This window comes from Ceratotherium simum, chromosome 20, assembly GCF_057802395.1.
Source record: "Ceratotherium simum simum isolate JZ-2026a chromosome 20, ASM5780239v1, whole genome shotgun sequence".
Lineage (NCBI taxonomy): Eukaryota > Metazoa > Chordata > Mammalia > Perissodactyla > Rhinocerotidae > Ceratotherium > Ceratotherium simum.
In genome coordinates, this window is record NC_141919.1 from 45191582 (window position 1) to 45218721 (window position 27140).

The 27140-nt window shown below is 39.5% G+C and overlaps 2 protein-coding genes across 2 annotated transcripts in view; one reads left to right on the forward strand and one right to left on the reverse strand.

Moving 5' to 3' along the window:
- PLAA (phospholipase A2 activating protein) overlaps nt 1–24433 on the reverse strand; it is a 37588-nt gene extending 13155 nt beyond the window's left edge. The window contains exons 1-7 of the mRNA XM_004428389.3: nt 24050–24433; nt 17984–18177; nt 8772–8872; nt 8571–8691; nt 6321–6488; nt 5453–5588; nt 3321–3490 (exon numbers count right to left, since the gene is read on the reverse strand). Coding sequence (XP_004428446.1) covers nt 3321–3490; nt 5453–5588; nt 6321–6488; nt 8571–8691; nt 8772–8872; nt 17984–18177; nt 24050–24399 — 1240 coding nt within the window. The 5' untranslated portion in view covers nt 24400–24433. The remainder of the gene's footprint in view (nt 1–3320; nt 3491–5452; nt 5589–6320; nt 6489–8570; nt 8692–8771; nt 8873–17983; nt 18178–24049) is intronic.
- A 2214-nt stretch (nt 24434–26647) lies between these two features.
- Nucleotides 26648–27140, forward strand: part of IFT74 (intraflagellar transport 74) — a 70428-nt gene continuing 69935 nt past the window's right edge. Inside the window, exon 1 of the mRNA XM_014786007.2 lies at nt 26648–26820. The gene's annotated coding sequence lies outside the window, so the exon portion shown is untranslated. The remainder of the gene's footprint in view (nt 26821–27140) is intronic.

Here is a 27140-nt window from a genome sequence, read left to right on the forward strand (position 1 = left end):
TTAAAATTTACACATAAAGGATAATATTTTTGGTTTAATAGAAAATTTTATTAAACAAAAGATTTTAAAATGTAATTTTACCGGAAAGTGGCCAAAAAGGAAATAATGGTTAAAAGGAAACTTTATTAAACAAAGGAAGATTAAAAAAATGCGATTTTACTAGAAAGTAGCTGGCCCACTGAAAATAAAACAAGTGTTATTACTGAATATCCTCTGACAACACTTTCATTTCAGTGAATGATGCTCCATTCTTCTAGCTGCTCAGGCCAAAATTGTAGAAGAGTCTGATTCCTCCTTCTCTCAACCAGACGGCGAAACCTTCAGCAAACTCTATCAGCTCGACCTTTAAAGTATATCTAGAAAACTACTTCTTCTCGCCATCTCCACTGCTACCTGTTGGTATGAGACCCCCTCATTACTCACCTGGACTGACTCAACGGCCTCCTACTCCTGCCCTGGGCCCCTACAGTCTACATTCAACCTAGCAACCACAGAAATTCTTTCAGAAGTTTAAGGAGCTCCTGACACTCCTCTGAGGGAGGCCCTTCAATGACTTCCCATCGCACTCTCAGTTAAAGCCTAAGTCCCCGAGTGGCATACAAGGCCAAGTACAATCTGCCCCACTATCCCCTGACTCCATCTTCCACTATTCCTCCCCTCATCCCATCACCCCGCTTCAGCCACGGAGTCTTTGCACTGGCTGTTTATTCTCCCCACGACACTCTTCACACAGATGTTGGCACGATTTGCTCCCTTGTCTCCCTGAGGACTTTACTTGAATGTTACATTCTCAGCAGGGCCTTCAGTGGCAGAGACAGCTAGCGGTCCTCCAGAGATTCAGCCTCCTATTCCACAGGAGAGACCCACAGCTGTCTAGTCAGACTATACCACCCCCTTGCATACTGCAGGCCCTAGATGTCACACACAGAGTAATGGTCAGTGGTGTCCTGGTGGGTGTGATATAGGCCAATTCTAGGCCTAGTCCATCATCCTCTCTACCCTACTGTCTTACCCTGTCTGTTGGCTGGATGTCTATACTCAAGGTGCTCTTGGAAGCCACATGTCGAAGTTGGTGGTTTCCAACAGCTTGGGTCCCTAAACAACCATGAGGAGCAAAATTACTCTACAAACATGCTCCAGCATGTTCTGCCATCAACTGAACTTTAAATGTGCAACAAGTAACTTCTCTTGTGTTAAGCCACTGAGATTTTAGGATTTAACTGTGACAGCAGCTAGTGCCATCCTAAGCATTATACACTGTATTTAAGATTATACAACAGCTCCAACCCCTGCTTCATTTTTCCCATGGGACTTATCATCATCTTACATACATAAGTACATGTCCCTTTTGCTCTCTACTGCATTCCCCAGAGCTTAGAACAATGCCTGGCACACATTAGGCACTTGGTAAATATTTATTGAATATATATATATACACACACATATAGTGATGGAAAGACTATGTTTTTGTAAAGAATTGTAAGAATATTAAAAACATGATATAATGCAGCGGTTCTCAAAATTTTAATTTCAAGATCTCTTTACAGTCATAAAAGAAGCTCTTTGGGCTTATAAATAAATTTTATGTGGGTTATATCAATTGATTTACTGGATTTGAAATTTCTTAAAATGAGAAGAGTAAAAAATATATTTACCTCATGAAAAACAATAGATCTATTACATATTGAATAAATAATATTTTAACAAAAAATAAAATATATTTTTAGAAATTTAGAGAGAAGCCTGGCATTGTTTTAGATTTTGGTAAATCTCTTTACTACCTCTCTTACTAGAAGACAGCTGGACTATCCTCTGCCTTTGCATTCAATCTGTAGTTTTGGGGGAAGTATATAAAGAAAATCCAGCCTCACACAGATAATATAGTTGAAAAAGAGAGGACTAGGTTAACAGCCTTTTCAGAAAAATGTATATATTCTACAAGCAGTAGGTCCTTGAAGCTTCCAATATAGAATCTGAAACCATATCAATGAAGTTTTCATGCTCTATTACACTAAAATCTATTAGACTATCTTACACGTTGAATGAATCTTCTACCCGTGAACTGGTCATCTGGAAAATATTGGTTCACTGAGCTATGCAGATCTTCCACATGTTTACACATTTTATTATTCACTATTAAGAAATCACATTTGTTAATATTACCACTGATATCATTAGAACAGTCTTTTAAGTATTGGGAAGCTATCAAGCTCCTGGTCGCAGATAGAAATTTTCTAAAATTTCAATTTTCACTTGAAAGTTTGAATTTTATCTGTGGCAACAAATACCATCAGTTGTTTTCCTTAAAGGGACATGCTCACTGTGTTCATTTTCAAAAAATGTCTGCCAAATACCCAAGCCTAAATAACCGCAGTTAGTGGTTCTTTGAAATACAAGTGGCATTCCATGAAAAAAGGGAACCGTTTGGCCTGCAACTCACATGACTGAACAATACTGATCCTTGAGACCCCATTGTACTTTGTGTACTTTATGGGTACTTGACATCTTGTTATCCAGAATATTAAAAAAGACAGGTACTAAAGGGTCAAGATGTAATCAAATTAATTTTTAACACTTCATCAAGGACATTCTTAAGGGCAGACAGCATTTTTTGTTTTTTACTATGCTGTACGCCCATGAAGAACACAAGGATTATCAGAACAGTCTGGTGCCCTGGCCTTGATTTGTGTACTAAGGAGCCAGCAGTTTTACCCATCATGGCTTTTGTACCATAAGTGCCGACATTAACACAGCATAAAGTCAAATAACATCTTAGTGTTATAAAATTAGCTTTGACCTTTTGGACATCCCGAAAGGAGCACAGAATCCCCAGGGGTCCACAGACCAAGTTCTGAGAAACACAGATACAGTGGATCAGGGGTATATCCAATCCAAGAGTTCACGTGCGACAACTGCTGTCCTCTGATTTTAAACTCAAATGATCCCCAATGCATTAAGCAGACATTGCTTTATTTAAACTCGTTATTTTTAGTCTGCACAATCTCTCTCAGGGAATCCAATCAACCAAAAAGTATTAAATGAGTGACTTTTGAGCTAATGGGAAATTTGTTTTAAAAAACAAAAACAAGATTCCTATTTATGAGGAGCTTAGCTCAAAGTCTCTATAACTGTGAGAAAGAGGCAAGAAGAACACGGTTTCTCATGTTATGCGTTAATAGTAAAAATTCTCAAAAATCAGTATCTGGCGATGAGAATAACACCGAGTGACTAGCAAAACAACATTTTTTCTTATCACTCTAATTATTTTAAAAGGCAAACATGGTAGCAGTTTTTACTACTAGATACACTGAAATATTTACCACGTTCATTGAGATGTTCCCTCCCAGGAAGTTGCTCAGCATTAATGTCCCCTAAATCACCGGTTTTGGAATCAATGGTTGCCTGAGAGAGTTCTTTCTCAAACGCCTTGATTTCCTCAGCACTTGCTGTCCGATCTTCTGATTCTGTAAACACTCTAATAATACCATCACTATAAGGAAAAACAAACTGATTTTACGTGATTGCCATAGTGTTTTAACATTATCATACCTGAATGATCCAAAGCAAAAATCATCTGTATTTGTGAATAGGAGAAACATTACTATGTATTTATTACTGAGACTGAAGATAGAGATTTGCACAAAACTGCCAGTCAAGTGACAGAACAACTTTCCCTGAGGGAAGAAACATAGAGGGGCAGAACTAAAGACTGAATCTTGTGATAGACTGTGGGTAGAGAAAGGGAAGCCAGTAGGTTAAACAGAAAAGGGAATCCAGATGTTGACATTCTGAGATGGAAAAGGAGAGCTTTTGGAGGGAGACTGTCATCACTGTCAAGTACATGAGGGGTTAAGGAATGGGAAGTTAGACAAGCTTTTGGATTTGGTTTGAAAGATGTTATTAGTGATTTTTTTGACATCACATTTTGGTAGAAAATGATAGAAAAAGGTAAATAAGAGGAGACAGATGAAGAGTTGTTCAAGGAAACAGATGAAAGAAAGGATTATAGACTCCTCTGGCATTGACGGCAAGAAAACGAGGGTCCAGTAAAGTGGAGGTGTTTTACTTTTTCACTGGGCCAGGGGCTGATTTATTGGTTTAGTTTTTTTCCACCTAAGTGTATTTAAAGTTGAAGAAAAACAAATTGGAAGGTGAAATTGATGTTGGTGGAAGGTTAAGTAAGAAACCAAGTTTTCTGTAGAACTGGATACAATTAGTACAGTTGAAAGCCTCTAACTTGCCTCCCCTCCCCTAAAATTTAGAATTGAGAAATCATGGAAATGCCTTCAGTAGCTCCAGTCCATTACGATCCACTGGCATGAGTGTGCCTCATCACCACTCGGACCTCAGGAAACCTAAAACCCAAGTCTTCACCTTCTGCACTAAACCAATTCTCCCACTTCCCCATTTTTTTTCTTTTTGTGAGGAAGATCAGCCTTGAGCTAACATCCAATGCCAATCCTCCTCTTTTTGCCGAGGAAAATTAGCCCTGGCCTAACATACGTGCCCACTTTCCTCTACTTTATATGGGATGCTGCCACAGCATGGCTTGACAAGCAGTGCGTCGGAGTATGCCTGGGGTCTGAACCTGTGAACCCTGGGCCGCTAAAGCGGAGCGAGGGCACTTAACCACTACACCACTGGGCCAGCCCCACTCTTCTCCATTTTTATTAATGCAGACTTCTAATCACTAAGTCTGAAGCTTTACCCTTTTCTTTCATCCCCTTTCTGATAATTTTCCCTCTGCATTATCTCACTTTTAGGTCTCTTATCCATTAGCATTGTGGGGCTAGTATTTCGTAACTTCATATCCCCACTACTGTAACTGCTTTCTAATTTGCTTTCCTGCCCACTGTCACCACTAGTTAAATGCAACCTACATATTTAATCATTCACAAGCTCTGCTTTAATCATATCACTTGTTGCTTAAGAACTACAACTCTTTAACCCCAAGTACAAAATCTAAAAAATGCCTGGCATTCAAGGGTCTCCATAATTAAGCCCCTTACCTATTATCCACTATTCCCCAGCATTAGTCCTCCACCAGCTTCCTTTACCTCCTATACATATCACTTTCGTTCCATGCCACACCTTTACTTATACTGTTTCTTTTGATAGAAATTCTCATTTCCCTTCTTACTCATTATCCTTCAAATTCAATTCAAATTTCTTCTTCTCCAGAAAGTTTTCCCACACCAATCTCTACCTTCTCTAACTTCTTTTGCATTCAGTGTTGTGACTGCATAACTTGCAGTACAATACTGGTGTAATATATCATGTCTTAATAGTAAAAGCTGTTGTAACTACTACTGTTTTGTTCAGTAACAGTAATGAGCATATGGTCTCCCCAATTCACTGGAAACCCTTATGGCTTATCTCCGTGCCCTCTAACGCTCACCAAAGGCATATTTGTGAATCAGCATTATTTATTAATTGACTAGAATATAAGTACCTCGCACCAACCACAATGTCACCATTGTCTAGCACACAGCAGCACCATATAGACTGAGCTGGAAGTCGGATTGTTTGAGCACATTCCCCATGTTTCCAGATTCTCAGAGATCTGTCTTCTGCCGTTGTCACAAAATCTAAAATTAATGAATATAGGAAAAATTACTTGAATAAATAAAATTAAGTATATTTATACACACCATCTTTCTAGATAGGCATACTGACTTTTTTTAACCCCGAAGTCTTTTTTTTTTTTTTTGTGAGGAAGATTGGCCCTGAGCTAACTTCCGTTGCCAATACTCCTCTTTTTGCTGAGGAAAATTGGCCCTGGGCTAACATCTGTGCCCATCTTCCTCTACTTTTTATATGGGATGCCGCCACAGCATGGCTTGACAAGCGGTGCATTGGTGCACGCCTGGGATCTGAACCTGCGAACCCCGGGCCGCCAAAGCAGAGTGTGCGCACTTAACCGCTACGCCACCAGGCCAGTCCCAACTCTAAAGTATTTTTAAATTACCGTTTTAAATTTTATGTATTTGCCACTTATACCATATACAACTTAAAAAATCACATTTTTATACATTTCACATCTTACGTACTATACTACACCTTATGCCAATAAATTATACAAAGTCTTTCCCCAGATACCCAAGACCTTTTTACAACACAACCATCAAAAATCTGAATTAATATGAAGACGATCATACAATTTTCTCCTTTAGGAAAAAGATACTTATGAAATAAAGTTACCACATTATTCAAGTTATAACTAATAAATTCATTTAAGTCATCAGCCCTCCTCCCTTCACCTCAAGAATGGGAAGGAACAATGCTCAATACAAAATTATAAATACATAGTATAATCTTACCTTTACAATTTGGAAAGACAGATATGCTATAAATATAATTTGTATGTCCATAATATACTTCAAGACACGCGCCAGTGATTTGCCACCTTCTAATACTAGCATCATTTGCACAGGAAAGAAATTCTGTTTCACTCAAAATTGCCAAACCTCTTACACAGTCTTCATGGCCTGTATTAAAAAAAGAATAATGTAAATCAATAAAACGGATCATTTGGTTGATGGTTCTATGTATTTCACAAACATTATAAAACATATTAGTGAGTAGTAAAAACTGATTTTCAAGTTTAAGAAATTCATTTTTTTCTGTAGAAAAGCCTGATGACAAAAATTTGTATTTAATTTAAGTCTGGCCAATATTTTTTATCATCAGTCTTGAGAAGTTATTTTATATTTATCATATCTTCTCCAAATTATTTATTAAAACCCTCTAGAAACAGGATTTTGATCTCCACAATTCTCCATTTTTATCTGACAATTCATTTCAACTTTTCTTCCCCAATGACAAGAATAATTCATAACTCATAACATACACAATATTCAAATATAACAGAAATATATGACAAAGAGTAAAGATGCCCTAAATTTCTCACCACACAATACTGAGATTAATATTTAGAAAGTCCTAGGGAAAATTAAAAAAAAATTAAGATTACAAAAAATATTCTAATTATTTAAGAGTTTGAAATAAAACTTTCATCATAGAAAAGTAAAGTTTATTAAAATATGAAAGCATAGGTTGAGAAAGATTAATTTATCTAAAACCATACAATTAGTGGCAAAGCTAAAACAAGAATTCAAATTTCCTGTCTCATAATCCTATCTCTTTTTTTTTTGGTGAGCAAGATTGGCCCTAAGCTAACATCTGTTGCCCATCTTCCTCTTTTTGCTTGAGGAAGATGGTCTCTGAGCTAACATTCATGCCAATCTTCCTCTATTTTTGTCTGTGGGACGCTGCCACAGCATGGCTTGACGAGATGTGTTTACGTTCGCACCCGGGATCCGAACCTGCAAACCCCAGGCCGCCAAAGCAGAGAACACAAACTTAACCACTATGCCACCGGGCTGGCTCTCTTTTGATTCAACGAAATCATAACTTCTTCTTCCCCTTTGATTCAACAAAAATGCAAATATAAAACCAAATATTGCTGCTTTAGCAATGGAAACATTTCACAATTTATATAAATGCAGGTATTAAAATAAAATAAAAATTAATGATTATTGATTTTTTAAAAAGGCAAGAATTTATAAACTTCTTGCATTATGTTAATTATGTAACTAGATATACATATATATTCCACTTATTAAAGGATATCAAATGTTTTAAAAAACTTTATAAAATTAAATTTCTTTCAATATTAATTGAAGCATTGTAGAAGACAACACTACAATTTTTTTTTTAAGGACAAAACGTTCTCTGAAGCTTGTGATCTAATAAGGGAGATCAGAAAGCGAAACCATGCTTAGGACTTGCTGATTTAGATGAGCTATCACAGATTAATAACAACTTGATACATATACTGTTATGCACGGAAGCAGAAACTGAGGGATGCTTAGTTATAACTCACTGTCCATTTTCCATCTACAGATAGTTTTATTTGCACAAAAGGACTTCTTGCACTATTATCCAGGGTAGTGATCAACTTTTAACGAGTAACAGCGAAGAAAACACAACAAAAAAAATTCACACCAAAAACATAAGTGCCCCACAACTAAATCAGCAATACTAATACTAGACAGCAGATGCCTCAGTGTAGGAGTTATTTAATAGCTGAGGTTTAAAAAGACTGCCCACCTAAAACCACCTCATAAACAAAGCCTGAAATTTGTTATTACTAAACAATGTACTTCAATATTAATAAAAGCACTTATGATGTTTTCTTCCATATATGAAGATAACACTATTGACCCACCATCAATGAGGCTTACTTATGCTTGGAAGTTTCAGGCTGAACTTGTTCAAATGGTAACCAAAAGCAACACTGTGTATCAATAATTACATATATATAATACATGGAAGCACATACACATAGTATAGCTTATCACGGAACTATTTATTAGCCCACATCTGAGCCTTTAATGATAAGTCTCATTATATCTTTTAAAAAGATATTAAACATTCACTCAAATTAAATGGCTCAAATACACTGATGTTTTTCAAACACTACTTTCAAGCTTCTAAACTTTTGAGAAAAAACCATCTGAGCAAATATGAAGCAATGAGATTATAAATGTTGTCCAGTCTGATCTTACCTGAAAAAGTCCTCTCACACCTTCCAGCCTTCCACAGTTTAATAGTCTTGTCCGCTGATCCAGTTAACATTAAGCCCTGTTCAGGTAAGATCTTCACTGCCCATACTGCAGCTGTATGACCCTGTGAGTAAAAGGGTATAAATTTAAGTTGCCACGGAATCATTATATTTACTATCTAGAAGTCACACAGAATTACTGTACCTGTAAGGTCATCATGCATTTGTCATTCAGCCAGACCTTAGCAGTGGTGTCCCATGAACCACTAAGCAATGTCCCAAATTTTCCAGATGAAAGACTACAAACTAAAGCAAAAAAAGGCACTAATTAACACATTTTCATATAGAAAAATGCTCAACCTTGCTAGATATTAAAGCATTGCAATTTTAAAAACACTTAGTGAAGCAACAGTATCTCAGCCAATTAAGACTGAACTCAATGGAGATGCAGAAGAGTGCAGTGGTGGAGAGCACAGACTGCCTGAGTGCAAGTCCTAGATATGCCATCTGTGAGCTGACCACAGGGATACTACTCAACCTCAGATTCCTCATCTGTAAAATGAGGGAGCAGGATTAAGTGGTTACACAATCCCTTGCAGTTCTAAGAAACTACACAGGAAGAAAATGCAAATGATTTTGAAATGCTAATGTTTACGTAGATATTTAGGGTCACTTTAGTTAAAATGACAAAAAACTGGAGCCAAGCTAAACGTTCAACAGTAATGGAATAGTTAATTAAATGCCTTATCTTGATGTAAAATTATACAGGCTAAAAATTATAAATATGAAAAATTATCTAAAAACAAATAAAAAAGACAGAGTTCTGATTAAAAATGGCAGACTGTCCACAGTAATGTCATAAATGGTATTAATCTACAACGACAAAGAAAACAGAAAACAACATAAGTGATTTAGCAAAATGGAGGAGGTTATAATTTAAACACCCACAGAGAGGGATTAGAAGCAGAGTGGCCCCACAAAACTATGAGACTCAGTATCCAGCCACTAGGTTCCATGGAGGATGGGGCTAAGCAGAGGACTTGAAAAATGAGAAGAGTGATTGAAAGTCTGCACACAACACAGTGAAACACTAGATCTTTCCTCTCAGCCTACAGTGTCAGGAGACTGACCCTCACCCACTGCTGGAGACTGGAGGGGTATTCTCTGGAGGAATTGAAGCAGAGTTTCCAGATCCAGGCCACTAGGCATAATAAAGTGCTGGGATAAGGAGCCTTATGAAACACAAGGGGAATAGGTGGAATGTCTACATCCTGAAATGTGGTACCTATAGCCCCCTGCTTCCACAGCAGCCAGGCATATTTCCCCCTCCACCTAGGTAAGAGGTGGAGAACTCCTCCTTAGAGGACTGAATAATGCTAAAGAACTACAGATATGGATATTTGAGAGCGTTTCCCATCTAAAAGATCAGACCAAAACCAAATCACCCTCTAGTGAAGCCCACCAATCACCAAGCTCCATCTACACAAGCTAAAAAATCTTCAACTAACTTCTTTGTACCTTATTCTTAAATATGAGCAGCCAATCTAATACCAACAGCCATTTAATAAAAGTCTCCAACACGAGAGAAAAAAACCAAAACAAAGAAACAGAAAATTAAGCAGGAAAGGCTCCATTGGAGGATCCAGAAGAAACAAATCCAATTTTAGAAAGCAGAAGAAATATTCACTACTATATTATTTTGCAAATAGATAAGATACCTCATAAAAATGACTAATGAGAGAACAAGAAAAATAAAGCTAAAAATAGAAGAACTAAACTTAAAAAAAATAATAGAACCAGAAAAAAAGGTCTCCTGAGAGTTAGACCAAAAAGGCCAAGACATGAAAAATAGGAAATAAAAGTTAGAAAATAATTTCAGAATGTTCAGCATCCAACTAATAGGGATTCCAGAAAGAAATAATAAGAGGTGGGAGGCAGGCAAAAAGAACAAAGAAATAGTGCAGGTGAAGGACATGAATATCTAGATTGAATGAAGCCACAGAAGTGCCCAATAAACGGCACTTTCAGGAACAGAGACAAAAATGCACTGTGAAATTTTATAACATCAGGAATACAGATGATCTGGGGCCAGCCCCGTGGCATAGTGGTTAAGTGCGCGCACTCCACTGCTGGCGGCCCAGGGTTCGGATCCTGGGTGCGCACCGATGCAATGCTTGTCAAGACGTGCTGTGCCGTCGTCCCATATAAAGTGGAGGAGGATGGGCACAGATGTTAGCTCAGGGCTGATCTTCCTCACAAAAAAAAAAAAAAAGAAAGAAAGAAAGAAAATAAGAAATACAGATGATCCTAAAAGCTTGGGAGGGGACCAGAAAAGTGTCCCACAGAAAGCATGGAGAATGAGAACAGCATCAAATTCTCAATGCCACCATACACTCAAGACAATAGAGCACTGCCTTCAAAAATCTGAGCTTCAATGGTTTTAACACGGGATTCTATATCTAGCCAAATTAACAACCAAATGTAAGGACAGAATACAGCCATTTTCCAATATGCAAATATAAAATATATTTAACACCCATGTCACAGCTTTCTTAGGAAGCTGCAACAGCTGTACGACACTAAAATGAAAGAGTAAGTTAAGAACAACAAAAACGTGGGATCCAGGAAACAGATCAGCGAAGGGGAATCCAGGGATGACACTAGCCCAGGGAGCACCATCCAACAGTAGACTAGAAGGGTGCAAAAGGGAAGTTTACAGGAAAACCATGGAACAGATAAATATTTTAATGTGTGTGGTAGCCATCAGTGATATTCATCAAATATTTTCTGTTCTTCACCTTCCAAGCAAACAGTAACATTGACCTTGTCCACTTCCTCTGGCTTTAGGCATGCCACATGACTTGTTCTGGCACTGAAAAACGAGCAGAAATAATGTCACTTCCAGGTGGAAGCTTTAAGGACAGGCGCACATGTTCTTACACGTTCCCTCTCCACTGTTCCAATGCCTGTGAAAGCACATGTTGAGATGAGGCCTCTGTCATCCTGGATCATGAGGGAGTACAAGGAGCACAGCCCCCTGCTGCAGTGGATCTGTAAGAAGCACAGCAAACTTACTGTGTTAAGCCACTGAGATTCTGGAGTTGTCACTAACCACAATGTCACCTAGCTTACCTGACTGATTCAAAATTGGTAGCAAAAATGAGGCACTACCCAAACAAAAATCTAAAATATATGGCACTGGCTTAATGGGCAGGTAATGAGAAGACTCTAATCAGAGAATGGAAGAGTGGAGATCCTTATTATTAAGTGAGAAACATTTGGTGAAACTGTTGCCGCCAATAACTCAGGATATGATAAACTCGCAGTCTAAAGAAGGAGGCTGGAAAACAGGACTTCAGTGACAGGTGTTGCTTACTATTGGCTACATATGACTAAGTACTAAAAGAATAGAATGAGATCAAGAACTGGCTGATTCTCAGGCAGGAAGGAAGAGTCCAGAAACTTAGCAACTTGCAGGACTGGAGGAGCCAATTGTTTCTCAACTTCAAATGAAAAATATACACCTAGAAGGCCTTTCAGCAGGAAAGGGCAACTGAAACTCAGCCATGCAACAGAAGCAAATCAAAACATGGCCATCACGCACAGCGCCAAAACTTCCAAATGGACTTAAAGTAGTTTCAAAGCCAAGAAAATTAAGGCTGTCACCATCAAAATAAATGCTTTCAATTGGGCAAATAGCTCAGGGAAAAGAACCTAAGTGTGCAGCTTTCCCATTGAAATCTGACAGGCTCAAGGTTTCAGTAGCTAAATCTGGAGAGGTAGGTAGGGGAAGAGGGAAGGAGAGAAATACAGTAAGTCTAGACTATAACTGAGGGAATGGCTACTGACACAGAGATCTGACTGGAATTGAAGCCTAACAAGTTTTTAAGAGTTATACTTCCAAGAACTAAAAAAGTTTGTGACTTAAAATGATCCTTGTGCACCAAACTCCCACAGGCAGAAAGCAAGGTGAGAAAGTTGCTTAGTCCCCAAGGAGAAACTACAATGTGACCAAGGAGAATAAGAGAAAAGAAAGACAATCCCAGAGGGTCACAAAGCAGAACCACAAAGAATAATGGATTGGGGGGCCGGCCCCGTGGCTTGGCGGTTAAGTGCGCGCGCTCTGCTGCTGGAGGCCGGGGTTTGGATCCCGGGCACGCACCGACGCGTCACTTCTCCGGCCATGCTGAGGCCGCATCCCACATACAGCAACTGGAAGGATGTGCAGCTATGACATACAACTATCTACTGGGGCTTTGGGGGAAAAAAAATAAATAAATAAAATTATTAAAAAAAATAATAATAATGGATTGGGGAACTTCTTTTGGAGACCAGAGGGAACTGATTACAAAAATCTACCACTCTCAGAGGAGGGAGTGGGGGGGGGTGTGTGTGTCCTTGAAACAGCCAGCCATCTGGACTTCAGAAAGAATACAGATTAGAAAGTGCTGTCTTGCATTGTTCCCTTTTCTGAATTGGAGTGTTTGCTCTGATTACTCTATTCCTATTCCACAACTGTATATTGGCTGATGGGTGACAGATACCTTGTGTTTTTACCAAAGATCTCTGAATTTAAGAGGAACTATATCTGGACCTGATGCAGAAACACTTGAGCATCACCTCCCCTGATGTTTAGAGGACTAAGTATCACCCAGAGATTCTTATCTTTGGGCTTGATGCTGTAACTGGATGGGACTTTTGGCTTGTCTGACATGGAGAGAGAGGTGGGTATATTTTGCTTGCAGAAGGGACAGCAAGCTGAGTAACTGAGGCACAGGTAGAGAGGAAGCCCCCATCAGCCTGGGTCCCTGAGAAACTGACAAGCAGAGCCCCCTCACTAATCCATGATGGGTATGTAGGGTGAATGACAGATACTCTTGTGTTACACCACTGAGATCTGGGAAGTGTTGTTACTATACCATAACCTAGACTATCCTGACTCATTATATGATAGAATATTTGAAAAAAGTAACAGGCATTTGATAGACCTGTTGGAACATTTGTAAAAAATCAGCTATAGTTACACAGAAAAACATGGAAATGAGAAAAAGGGGGTCATTAATTTTAGGAAAAAAACAATTTTTTACTTTGATAAGAATATAATTTAAAAACTACATATGCATTATGATTACATTTAAATGAACATTCCCATGGGCCGGCCCTGTGGCTTAGGGTTAAGTGCGTGCGCTCAGCTGCCGGCGGCCCGGGTTCGGATCCCGGGTGCGCACCGAGGCACCACTCCTCCAGCCATGCTGAGGCCGCGTCCCACATACAGCAACTAGAGGGATGTGCAGCTATGACAGACAACTATGTACTGGGGCTTTGGGGGAAAAATAAATAAATAAAATCTTTAAAAAAAAAAAATAAATGAACATTCCCCAAACTTTGTTACCTACTGTTCCAGAAAAATTATAAGTGACTTTCATAAATAAATACAATAAGATAAAAATTAAAATAAGTGGAATAGGAAAGCAGGACAAAAGGAAAATAAGAACAGCATGTAAAATGTGTAACACGAGGTCTTGAACAGGTGCTGGTGTTGGGTCTCTGCAAAGAAGTACTTTACTTAGTAACAATAGCTAAGAGCTATGGAGTGCTTACCATGTGCCTGACGGTGTAAAAAGTGCATCACATTCCACAAGAACCCCAGGAACTAAATGCTATTATTCCCATTTAACAGATGAGGAGACTAAAGTTCAGAGAGACTAAACGACTTTAATCTTTAAGACGAAAAGAAAAATTAGATTCTCAGGAGATGCATCAATAGTCTGGGCAAGGAGAACAGAAAACATCTCCTATGGATCCATAATGTATTACACCCACTTAGTCATAGGGGAAAGATGGAAAGAGATTACTGTACAAATAAATACATGAGTAATGTGTTTGGATGTTGAAATCAAAGTGAATTTTTCCATTTATACGAAAAGTTGCTTTTTAAATAAGTAAAAACGTGAAAAAGATCGACAAAGCTTATGCACCATCTTTTTTTTGTGTGTGAGGAAGATTAGCCCTGAGCTAACATCCATGATAATCCTCCTCTTTTTGCTGAGGAAGACTGGCTCTGAGCTAACATCTATTGCCAATCCTCCTCCTTTTTTTTCCCCAAAGCCCCAGTAGATAGTTGTATGTCATCGTTGCACATCCTTCTAGCTGCTGTATGTGGGACACCGCCACAGCATGGCTGGAGAAGTGGCGGGTCGGTGCAGGCCCGGGGTCGGAACCCCGGGCCGCCAGTAGCGGAGTACGCACACTTAACCGCTAAGCCATGGGGCTGGCCCTTGTTTTTTCTTTTGTTCTTTAAACTCAAATACCCAGAAGGGCAGTAAATTCAACCATTTGCTCCTTATATTAATACTTTATTCACATACTAGTCTAAAAACAGAGAACCTTAAGTTTTTTGGAGACAGTTAATTTTTTAAAACTTTCTTCTTTTCCATAACCTTATTTCTCAGATAATAATTTATCTTCAAAAACTTACATCATACCACGTATTTCCTAATGGATAATAGTGCACCAAGCTGAATTAAAAACCAGAATGTATTTAATTTATCCTTTGATCCAGAAATGGATATTATACCTAAGTTAAACTCACAAAAGAACAAAATGACATATGCACAAAGCCATTTATTATGGCACTATCTGTACTAGCAAAAGATTGGAAACTCAGATGTTCATCAATAGGGGACTGGTTGAATAAGCTAGAATAGCTATAGCACAGCTACATAATGAAGTACAACGCCGCTGTAAAAATGAGTAAAGAAGATTTCTATACACTGCAATCAAGTCATCCCCAGGACGATATTATCAGGCAAAAATAGCAAGGCCAGAAAACTGCATATAGTGTTATCTTTTACCTAAGAAAAGGGCAATATAAATATACACAATTGCTACTTTTTTTTAAAGAACAAAGCTAATAAAAAATAGTTACTTACAAGGATGGATGGTGCAAGAAGGCAATACAGATAGAATCTAGACTTCTCTGAATGTACCTTTTTGAGTAGTTTTTCTTTTGAAACTATATGTTTCATATAATTATAAAACAAAATTAAGTTTAAAAAAATTCCAGTGAGTACCATTACAGTCCAAATTGAGATTTCTAAATATGATTTTCCACTAAAAGAAAAACACAGAGCTTCTTGGCAAAATGGTTGCTTTCAAGTCTAGAACAAAAAATGCATAAAGTGAACCTAGAACATTCTGTAGTATCAAAAGCAAGGAAGACTACCGCAGGTCTTATCAAAAGGCCACAGGAGCCAATTCAAAGAGGTTTCCAATGGCCGAATATGGGACAATGTGAGAATCAAAAACAAACAAAAAAAAGATGTTAGGGAACCAACTCATTCTGAAATCCAGTAAAAGAGGTGGGAGGGGGGCAAGGCAAGCATTTATATCCTGTCTTCTCTGTATAAAAGTCTCACACGGTAACCAAAGAGTAGATGTGGGAAAGTTCTATATAGAAAAATGCTAACTATTAAATGCAGAAATAATGGTAGAACTCGAGTATAACCATTTTGCAAATCGTAATGAAACACTGGATCTATGCAATGATCATCAATAGATGCCAAAACCCGTTATATAAAAGGCTCAGGGGAATTTTATAATGAATGGACGATACTTACAACACTTGAACCCACTGATCAATCTCATCATCACAAAAAGATTATGTGCCTCCTGATGTGCCACAACAGAAAAGACACAATACTCCCCATAGAGCATTCGTGCCAAAAACATGAACCTGAATCTGATCAAGCTCCTAGATCTAGCTACTAGCTTACAAGGTATACAGGGGATTGAGGAATATGTCAAAGGAAACGAGACTTAAAGCAGCAAAGTTCAGATTGTAGGAAATTCTACAGGTAAAATAAGCTGGTTTCAAATAGAGAGGGGAAAAAAAAGGAAAGAAACCAATAGATTGAAAGATATGTAGACTTTGTCTGGGTCACAATTCAAACAAACTATAAAAAAAATTTATGAAAAAGTTGGGTAAATTTGAACATTCACTAGATATTTAATAATAAGAAATTAGGTTTTATATTGTTTTAGGTATGATAATGATATTGTTTTTTAAAAAAGAGAATCCTTATCTTTTAGAACAAACTAAAACTTTTACAGCAAGCTACGGCCTAGGGGCTACCTGTTTTGTACAGTGCACAAGCTGAGAATAGTTTTTACATTTTTAAGTAGTTGATAAAAAAATCAAAAGTATTTCCTGACATGTGAAAATTATGATATTCAAATTTCATTGTCCATAAACAAAGGTTTATTGAGACACAGACATGTTTATCTCTTTATTTATTGTCAGTGGCTGCTTTTGCACACAACAGCAGAGTTGAGCAGCTGTGAAAGTGACCACATGGCCTGCAAAGCCTAAAATGTTTACTATCTAGCCCTTTATAGAAAAAGTTTACCAAACTCTATTTTAGAGCTACATATTGAAGTATTTACAAATGAAATAGTATATTGGAAATTTCCTTTAAAATAATGTTGTGGAAGAGGGGGATGATGAAACAAGATAGGGCATGTGTTGATAATCTCTGAAGCTATATAAATACTTGGGTGAAAGAGATCATTATATTATTCTCTTTTATATATGTTTATATACAACTCATTATAAAATACTGTGTCTCTACTTTTGTATACATTCAAAGATTTCCTTAGTAAAGTTAAAAAAATCTGTATCACCCTGTATTGAAGATTTTACATACATACACACAAAACATTTTACAAACTCTTTAAAGGAATCAAGTTTAAAGTGTTTATGGGCCATACTATTTGCTTAGAGATGTCTCAAACTATTCCAGATACATAAAAAAATAAGTACACGTACTGCACTGATTAAACATATCATTTTATAACAAAGAGCTAAGCCATACACAAATCTAGGATTATCAGAGAATCAGAAATATACACAAATCAGGGCCGGCCCCGTGGCTTAGCGGTTAAGTGCGCGCGCTCTGCTGCTGGTGGCCTGGGTTCGGATCCCGGGCACGCACCAACACACTGCTTCTCCGGCCATGCTGAGGCCGTGTCCCACATACAGAAACTGGGGGGATGTGCAGCTATGACATATGGCTATCTACTGGGGCTTTGGGGGAAAAATAAATAAATAAAAAAAAAGAAATATACACAAATCACAGAAAACAATACTCAAAAGTATTAAATACTCTTCAATAATGATACTAATGTCCTAAACACATTTCTTCTGGATCTTCGATTTGCTGCATAAATACAGACATAACAGCTGAAACATAAATCAGAGAATTTACAGAACAATGTTTTACCTATAGCTATGGCTTGGTAATGAAAACCGTTTTGCATCACCAAACATGAAAAAACTAGGGAAAATGGATATGTGAGTATTACTTTTAAAAGAGTGAAATTTCTCTAAACAGAAAAATACCAAAGTGTTATACTCACCAGTATTTTTGTGACCTTTCAGTATATACAGTGGCGCTGGACTCTCCAATGAGAAAATGCAAATGTTGTGGTCATTTCCTCCAGTGGCGATCAGTCCATGAGGGTACATGTCACTTGAAGGTATGATGCATACACAAGATACAAAATTGGAGTGGCCACTCATACAGTGCATTTCTGTAAAGCCCCTGTTAGGACTGGAAGGACATGATAATTAATGAGATATGCATTTGTCCCCTGACTTAGCCTAGGGCATAAGTTGTCAAAGTACTCATTTTCATTTAGTGTCTAGGGTGAACTTTAGAGTACATACTATTTTAAGAATTTATTGTTTTAAATTAAATATTAAATAGCTAATTTATATTAGCTACTACAGAGGTTTACATCAGATTAGGAGAAGTCAAATTATTCACTGATAAGAGTACATTAATTAATAGAAAGATGAAGGAAGAAAACGGAGGGAAACAAATATTTTAAGTGGCTTTTTTTCATCCTCCATCTTCATTTCTACTCATCGGTGACTGTTACCCTAAAAAATCCCTAGTGAAGTGAAACATTCATACAATTAGGATAATGGAATCTACCATCAACAAGTCTTAAACATAGTGAACATATTTTCACACTATGAAACATTAACCTAGTACCCATTAGTATAGTATGTGTCACTAAACAGCGAGAATATCAATCATTCTCAATATGCAAACTAAAGTAACTAATACAGGGATATATAAATGACTGCTCTAGGGACACAGCATACTATTAACTGCCTTGGGATCAGAATGATTACCTATTTGTTATACACGTCAGTCACTTAGCATCACTGCTTACATAAGTCAAAAAACAGATCATGATGTACTATGTGGAAGGCATTTGAGTTAGCTGCTGAGAGGGATATAAAGAATTATATCCCTTATGTAAGCTAAATCAAGGAGTTTGCAGTTTAGTTGAGGAGATAAGACAAGTGCACATAAAAAGATAAGACTCTTGGATGAAGACTGAACACTTATCTATTTTTGCTCCCTTCCCAAATACCACTAAAACAATATATGTGTATGTAAATGTATATATATATATATATATATATATATATATATATATATATACATGTACATATGTGTATATACTTTAAGAAAGGAATAAACCCACAAGGCCAGGGACAACGAAAAAAAAAGGGAACAGGACTATAAGTTTGAATACTGAAAGCTGACGAAAAGTAGTAAAGGCCTTAGGAGACCTGAGGAAAATGAACTGTAACCAGGCATCCGGGAAAGCAGGGGACCAATTTACCAGCGAATCCCTGAAAGGCTCAAGAATGAGCAGCACTATGTACCGCTAGAAACGGGTATCAAAAAAAGTAGGGACTGGAATAAGGAAGACTAGTTGGAAGGCTTTGGAATCAGTCAGAAGCTGAATCACAAGAAAAAATCGTCAGAAGAAGGTATTTGGTAGTAGCTATTTTTAACCTGTCCATTTTATTTTGGTGGGTTTTTTAAAATGTGCTTTTAGGAAACCATTTTATCAAAAAGCCCAAAGAAATTTAAAAGATGGGACGTGTTTAAATATCTGTATTATGTAAACTACTAAATCTACCTATGCGTGTCCCTTAGCACTGCCTAGTATAGATGTTTATGTGCATCTTCCATAGTGTCTGTGAAGTTCTTAGTGGCAGAATCCAGATCCGGTTCTTCTTTTTATCTTCCCAAGTTTCTATGAGTATTTCTTGAATTGATGAAAAAATACTTAAAGTATTAAGGAAAAAAAAGCAGCTAGACACCCTAGCCAGACAATTATCCCTCTTGCACCCAGTGAGAGCCTGAAGCTTTTTCTTTATAAAAGGTCAAAGTCTTTGACTGGGGGGACACAAGTCATGGTGGAACCTTGGGGTAAGAGGAACATGTACATTCATAATGGAGCCCAAGATCACCAAAGACAAAACCCTGGAGGCCAGGCAGTCATCCTCTAGGCAGGAGACCAGCCCAATGAAGTGCTCCAGCCAGATAACCCTACAGTGCAGCTCAGAGCCAGCAAGCCCCACCTATGAGCAGAGCTTCCCAGGAGTTTTTCAGTTCTCCATCCTTAACACTGACCATTCTAGAGAAAGCCTCTTGCAGCATGAAACACAGTGATTAAAACAAACAGGGAGAGAAAAAACTAATTTGGAGGAAACAGACCACTAAGGAGAAAATAACTTAAAAATAAAAAATCATTACTATTCTTAGATGTAAGAGAAGATATTGCAACCATGAAACAAGACCATAATTTCACAAAACGTCAAGGCAATTACTGAGAAAGTACAGCAAAAAAGGAGGAGGGGGGAACAAAAAAGAAATTTAGAAACAAGCTCAATATTTAAATAAAAAGTTCCAGATAAGAGGACAGAGAAAATGGAGAGGAAGAAACCAAAGAATTAATTTAAGAAAATGTCCTAGAACTTATGAACATGAGTTTTCATATTAAAAGGGCCAACTAACGGCCCCGAACAATGGATGAATATAGACTGCCTTACCAGAGAGAAGAAAATAATAGGCCAAGAATCAGAATGGCTTCAGACTTCTCAACTGTAACACTAGAGGCTAGAATACAATGGAACAACGGCTTCAAAATTCTGAAGAAAAGTTATTTGGAAATTAGAATGCTACAAACACACACATTATTATTCAAGTAGCAAAGCAGAATAAAATCATTTTCAGACTTGCAAGGTCTTAATACATTTATTATCAATGCATATATTTCAGGAAGTTCCCAGAGGATGTGGTCCAATAAGGCGTCAAGGAAGACAACCAAGAAAGAGAAAGTTAAAGGATATTGATAATAGAAATCCAACACAAGAGGTCCAACAAGGGAATCGCAAAGATGACAGTGGAGAGAGATCCCAGGATCAGTTGTGCACCAGGGGCAGACAGACCAGGTCAGAAAGTTTTCTATTGTCAGGAAGATGAAACTATAAAATATCTGATGTGTCCCAACGTCTTGAGAGGAGATTTAGACAACAGCCAAAGAATCTGAAGTTGAATTAGTGATAAATTTACATAAAAAAATCAAATGAAAGCCAATGGCAAGACAATTATTAGCTATAGCGAGATCACAAAATTGAGGAAAAGTTATAATAGTTTATTCCACAGCTCAGTTGTAGATACACTCTGTACAGTCACAAAATACTGATTTAGTCTAAATTAAGTTAAACTATATTATAAGGGTCAGAGCATAGAAAGGATGCAAATGTGATAGAGGTTGGTATTTTAAAAATAAAAAGAAACAGCAATACACCATTTTGTATATATTGACTTGAAAGTAAAATACAAAAATACATTGTTAAAAGAGATGACAATTTTGCCTCTAAGAAAGGGAAAGAGTAGGGTGGGAGGGGGTGGGAAGGGAATGGCTCTGCTTCCTTAACAAACCCCCCTGAATTATCTAAGGACCCAAAGTGCTGAGTGTTCACATGATGGGGAAGTCACTTCAGCCTTGTGTGGTCAGGAAAGACAACGCAAGATATTAAATCTGAAGTTGCATCTTTCAAATACGGGTAGTTTTCAAAAGGCAAAGCAATAGTCGGTGACAGACTTGGGAAACAGTTTAATGTGAAGTGGGCTGATAAGAGGCCTGAAGCAATGTGAAACAATGGCATGCTGACTGGTAAGTTCAATGTACAAACAAAAAATAATGTCTCCATTCTGAAGGGCCTTCAGAAGGCCCAGAGACTTTCCAGGTTTTCAATGGGCTTTTGTGAAAGACAGCTATCCAGTTGAGTCCACCCTAGAGTAGAACTATTTTGCCTCCCTGAAACTAAATTAAATTCCTCCATCATTCCCAGTCCATTCCTACACTTACTACCCTGATCCAGAACCCTATCAACAATGTACACAGGAAAACAATTTTCATTTACTACTTGGTTCCAAACATTTCACAGCTTTTCATCAACTTTATCAATATCCGATGAAATAGAAATTGTCAGGATGTCAGTCTTCAGAACACTTTTTATGAGACTAAAGGCATGGTTGAGACATTCTATTTGGGATGCATAAGAGGTTCATCACCCGGTGACTATGAGATGCTCTAACCTGAGCACTGGAAATGAGAGGTGAAGCAATCTTGTTTCACTAATCACCCACTATCTAGCCCTGTGCCTGGCACAAAGCATGCTTTCAATCAGTGTTAGCTGAATAAATACATAAATGAATTTTGAAAAAAACAAAAAACAACAGAAGTTACATGAAAAGAACCAGTTTTCAAATAGAGGATCATTTAGCCCAAAGTTCCTCAAGTCTCTGGTAAATGCAGCCACTCCAGTGATTTAAGGTCTTGTTAACCTAACACGGTCCTACAAAATATATGAAAGTTTAATGACAGGATTTAACTATTACACAACAGGCATCCTTTAAATACTTCATACTTTAGTGTTTATGTCCCACAGGGCATATGCTTCTCCTGAACTCAGTTTTAAAGGTACAAGCTTAATCAGTAATTGTACTCAAATACACAAAAAGTTATGCATCTGTTATTAAGTAGTTTGGAATATCAGAAATCTCAGAGTCAGAAGAGACCTGTAGAGGTCATCTCACCTGATTCAACACAGCAGTTTGCTCTACAATATCCCTTGTCTAAACTATCATCATGTCTTGGCTGCAAATGCCTCCAAACAGATCTACTTCCACATGTATCCTTTGCAATCCATTCTCCACCAGCAGCTCGAAGAAACTTCTCAACAGGTAAATCAAATCATTGTGCTCCCTGCTTGAAACTCTGAAAGCTTCTACCTACTAACTCCTTTTCTCAGCCCTCTTACCAGGGCCTGATCTGGCTCTTGCCAGCACCTAACACCTGCCCTCCCCTCAAAGCTGATTCTCGCCTGCACTCAAGTACTGTCCTCCTCAATCCAGGGCCTCTGTGTTGGCTCCTCCTGTTGCCTAGAATGCTCTCCCAATTCAACCCTCTTCATTCCCTGCTCCATTCTCAGTGTCAGCTTAAAAAAACAAAAACCCTCCTCAGAGAGGTTTCCTTCTTTAACATCTCTCTCCACTCAATTCTCTATCTATATTTGTTTTCTTCATAGTACACATGCCAATGAGTATTTATTTACTTGTTTTTGATACATCTTCCCTCCCAGACTGTAAGAAAGCTCCATAAACACAGGGAAACTGTCGTCTTCTTCAGGATCCTAAACAAATAGGAGGCACTCAATAAATAGTTATCACCTGAATTTATGAACCGCCACCCAAACTCTGAGTGAAACCTCTACTTAGATGAGACTTAGTACATAACAAAGTAACTCACCTCAATTTTTCTCTTTCTGAACTGAAATCTGCCTTCCAGGTGGTAAACCTGTTACACCAGCCAAATCAGGGCTGAACCTTTGAACTTGATTTGGACTAGAACCTACCCTTATTTTTCCTAATCTTTTTCTGGTTAATCCCTCTGACAGTCTTTTGAAGGCAATGGGCTTTCTCTCCTCAAGAAAACAGCACATCTTTACACATCCATAAAACATTCGAGGGGTCTCATCCCCTCCACCCAACCCCATCACAGACCCCAGACTGAGAAACTGATTTGGACAACGAGGACAGGAGCCAATGCAACTTGCTGCAATGCAATTTTTGAGGACTAAGGTTCTCAAAAATTAAATATGAACGAAGACTACGGAGCAAATTCTAGAGAAAAAAAGAGGACTTATTTCAATTACATGCCAGATGCTTTCACACTGCTTCATTTAGGAGGGTGCACCTGGCATCAGTCAATTTTCAAATCTAAAAGAAACTTGTGAAATCATCGTCCAAAAACTGAAGCCCCAAAAGGTAAGAGGTTCCTCCAAGGTCACCCACTCGTTAGTGGTCAAAACAAGAAAGCAGGTCTCTGTTCCCCCCATCCGGTGCTCTTTCCACTAAACCTCACTGGTTTCTTACAACGCGCGCTCAGAGTGCCAGAGCTCTGAGAATGGGGAGGGAGCGCGGACCAGAGAGAAGGCCGGGAAGGGAGGACGAGGGCAGGCGGACAGGGAAGGGTCCCTCTCTCATCACACTCGGTAGGAAGCTTGCAACACAGCCGGGGGGCGGCGAGCCTCGCCGCGCTCACCTGTCCGGGACCCAGAGGCGGGTGGTGCGGTCTCGGGACACGGACACAAAGGCCCCGGGCGGATAGAGGCAGCACACCAGGCCCCTCACGTCCAGCTCGTGGCCCGAGAGCGAGCAGCTCAGCCGGTACCTGGCGGCGCCGCCCGCCATGACCCTTGTCGGTGCGGCGCCCGGGGCCGGGCACCGCGCGAGCTCAGTCCGCGGAGGAGGCCGGCCGTACGCCGGGACGCGGCGGGAGAGGGCCCTGCCGGTGACGGGCGGCCGGAGACCGGAAGAGCCCGAGAGCCGGTGCGGAAGGGCGGCGGGGAAGGGGCGCGCCGGGCGGGCCGAGTGACACAGCAACCCTGACATGCACACCGGAATTCATCATCGGCCCCAGCCGGCCATGACGCAGAGCGTGTGCGTCCCGACGGCCGAGGCCGTCGTGAGGTGAGACCGAGGTGAGGCTCGCTTCGCTCCCGCCCTATGGACGGCCGGCCGAGAAACCGCCCAGCTCTTCCGCCCGGGCGCCCAAATCCGGGTGCTTTCCCAGCCAGACTCTTTTCCGAGCCCCGGCTGAACGGTCTATTGTAAAACGGGATGCGGGCCGGGCCTACAAACCCCACAATGCCACGCGCCAGTGGGGCGTGAGCCTCAGGCGCGCCGAATCTGGGTATTTTAAACCTTGTTCCGCCCGGCTGTGCGCTACCGAGTGGTTGAGTGAGATTGTTTCGAGCGTTTTGTGAGGAGAGCCTTACTCCGATTTCACCAAGCCTTCTCTGTATAGTCTCCTGAGATTTTTACAAGCTAAAGGTTGTTTTTTAATTAAAACGAGAGAGGTTGGGCCAAATTGTAAACAGTCGCTTGCCTTAAATTCTGTGAACACTAAACTGGGTTCTTGGTACTTCAAAAAAATAAATATGTATAGTATTTTATGTGTTAAGCAATTCAAAGATTTAAAACAAATAGTTTCTCTCAACTGTCACATCTGTATACAAATGACAAATGCTGGATCCCCTTCCCGAACGTCTGAAGGCACCGAGGGAGAAATCTCCATGTCAGTCTCCTCTCTGAGATAATACATGGACTCGTTGGGCAGTTAGAGGTTGTAGGGGAGGAAATATCTTTTTTCTTTCCACCCGTCTAGGTTTTCTGCTGGGGTTCTGTAACAAAAGATTAACGAGAAAAACATAAGTTTATTAACGTGTATATGTCATATATACAAGGGAGAAACTGAGAGATAAGAAATTCAAAGAGGTGGCTAGAGCTTGGGCTTTTAGAGCTTCTTAACAAAGGAAGAATACATTTTTACAGAAGTAACAAAACAAAAGGACCTTAAGTCTCTAGAGGCAGCAAATTATGAGAAGGCAAATATATAGGAAACTAATGGTAGATCAAGGCTAGTTAGTAAAGTTTGTTATGTAGATTCCACTGGTGCAGTCTCCACACTGATGAAGTCTAAAGTTGTCTCAGATTAACTTTTGTCCTTCCTGGTAGAGAGGCAAGGAGGGACACATTCAAAAATTTATGGCCTGCTTTTAGGCAAGTAGGGAAATGGTAGAGAGCTTTTCTTGTATCTGCTTCGTTTTAATTGCCTTCAGCTCAAAATAATCCTCATACCAAAGTGGCATATTTTGGGGCGGCAAATTCTACTGCCTTTCACTACAGTGACCAAAAGGATAGCAAATGACCACTACAAATATATTGGGCTCAAATAGGATAATTACATGAAACGTTTTACGAACTCGAAGTGAGAACTCAGCCGCATGACATTATTTCATTTTGCATTGCAGTGATTTTAAACTACTTGAAGGCAGGCATATAAGAAAATAAATCTGAATATAAATAACTTATGCATGTTGGAAATAACGTGAAAAATGTTAAAAGTCCAATATGTGTGTATGTTATGATTATAGCTGCAATCACATTTAAGCTCTATCTGTAAGAAGACTGGAACAAATTTCAAGTTACTTTATAAGAGAGGTAGGATTTGAGATGAAGTATTTCTTATATTGCGTCTCTTTAAAACACTGATTTTAAAATAGTTTTTTTTTTTAAACCACTTTCCATTTAATTCAGCCTCCCTCACAACCTTGAATCAAAAGAACTCTGAGAGGAAGCTTACAGATATGAAACTTCCAATGAAATGAAGAGGAACAGATGGTACCAGAATCGCATCCATAGTTAATGTTGTATCGTGTACGTTGTGAGTCCTAACAGGAAGGAAAACTACCACCAATTAGAAGTAAAAAGCCTGTACAATGCTGTCTACCACGGAATAATGTCAAACGATTCTTATTAAAAAATCTAACGTAATACACGGAAGCAGACGTGAGGTGACACAGCGATATAATAAAACTCGCTGGGAGTGAGTTCAGCTCAAGCACACAGTCAGAGAAGTCGCTGTGCTTAGCAACTCTCCGTTTTCCATTTCTTTCAGCGAAGCGCTGTGGTACTGAAGGAACTAAACTTATTCCTCAAATCTCGCGAGAGCAATTTACTCTCGCTTCGCTCGTAAGTATAAGAGCGGATGCCTGGGATTGGCCAATCAGGAGGAGGGGCGTCTCTTCGCCCCGCCCCCGTTGCCGGGATACACGTCGGCGCGCGACCGCTAGTGGTTAGGCCTGAGGGCCCAGGAAAGCTGCCCGTGGGTGAGCCGGGAGTCGCGAGCGAGCCAGCGAACGAACGGGGGCGCGGGGCCCACAGGTGGGCGCCGGCGTGGTGGCGGCGGCCTCGGAAAGAAGTTGGAGCTCCCCTCAGCCGTGCGACCTCCCTCCTTCCGGGCCTGCGGAGGTGAGAAATACCAGGTCCCATTTCTTCCTCCCTCCCTTCTGAGCCGGTTATCTTACTTCGGAGATGCGGATCCGCTCCGAACAAAAGGAGCTCCTCAGCTCTTAGCTGTCCTCCTCGGGCCCGTCGCCAGGCCAGGGAAGCCCCACCTGTCGTGGGCAAGGCGTGCGCAGGGACCTCCTCCAACACTCCCCTGAGGAGCCCTGGCGCAGTGAGACCGGAGGGAGGGGCCCAGGAGCCTCACAGAAAATTCACCGGGGCTGAGCGGTTGTACTCAAAGGAATAATAGATTCCTGTCTGTTGGTCGTAGCTGAAGGGACTTA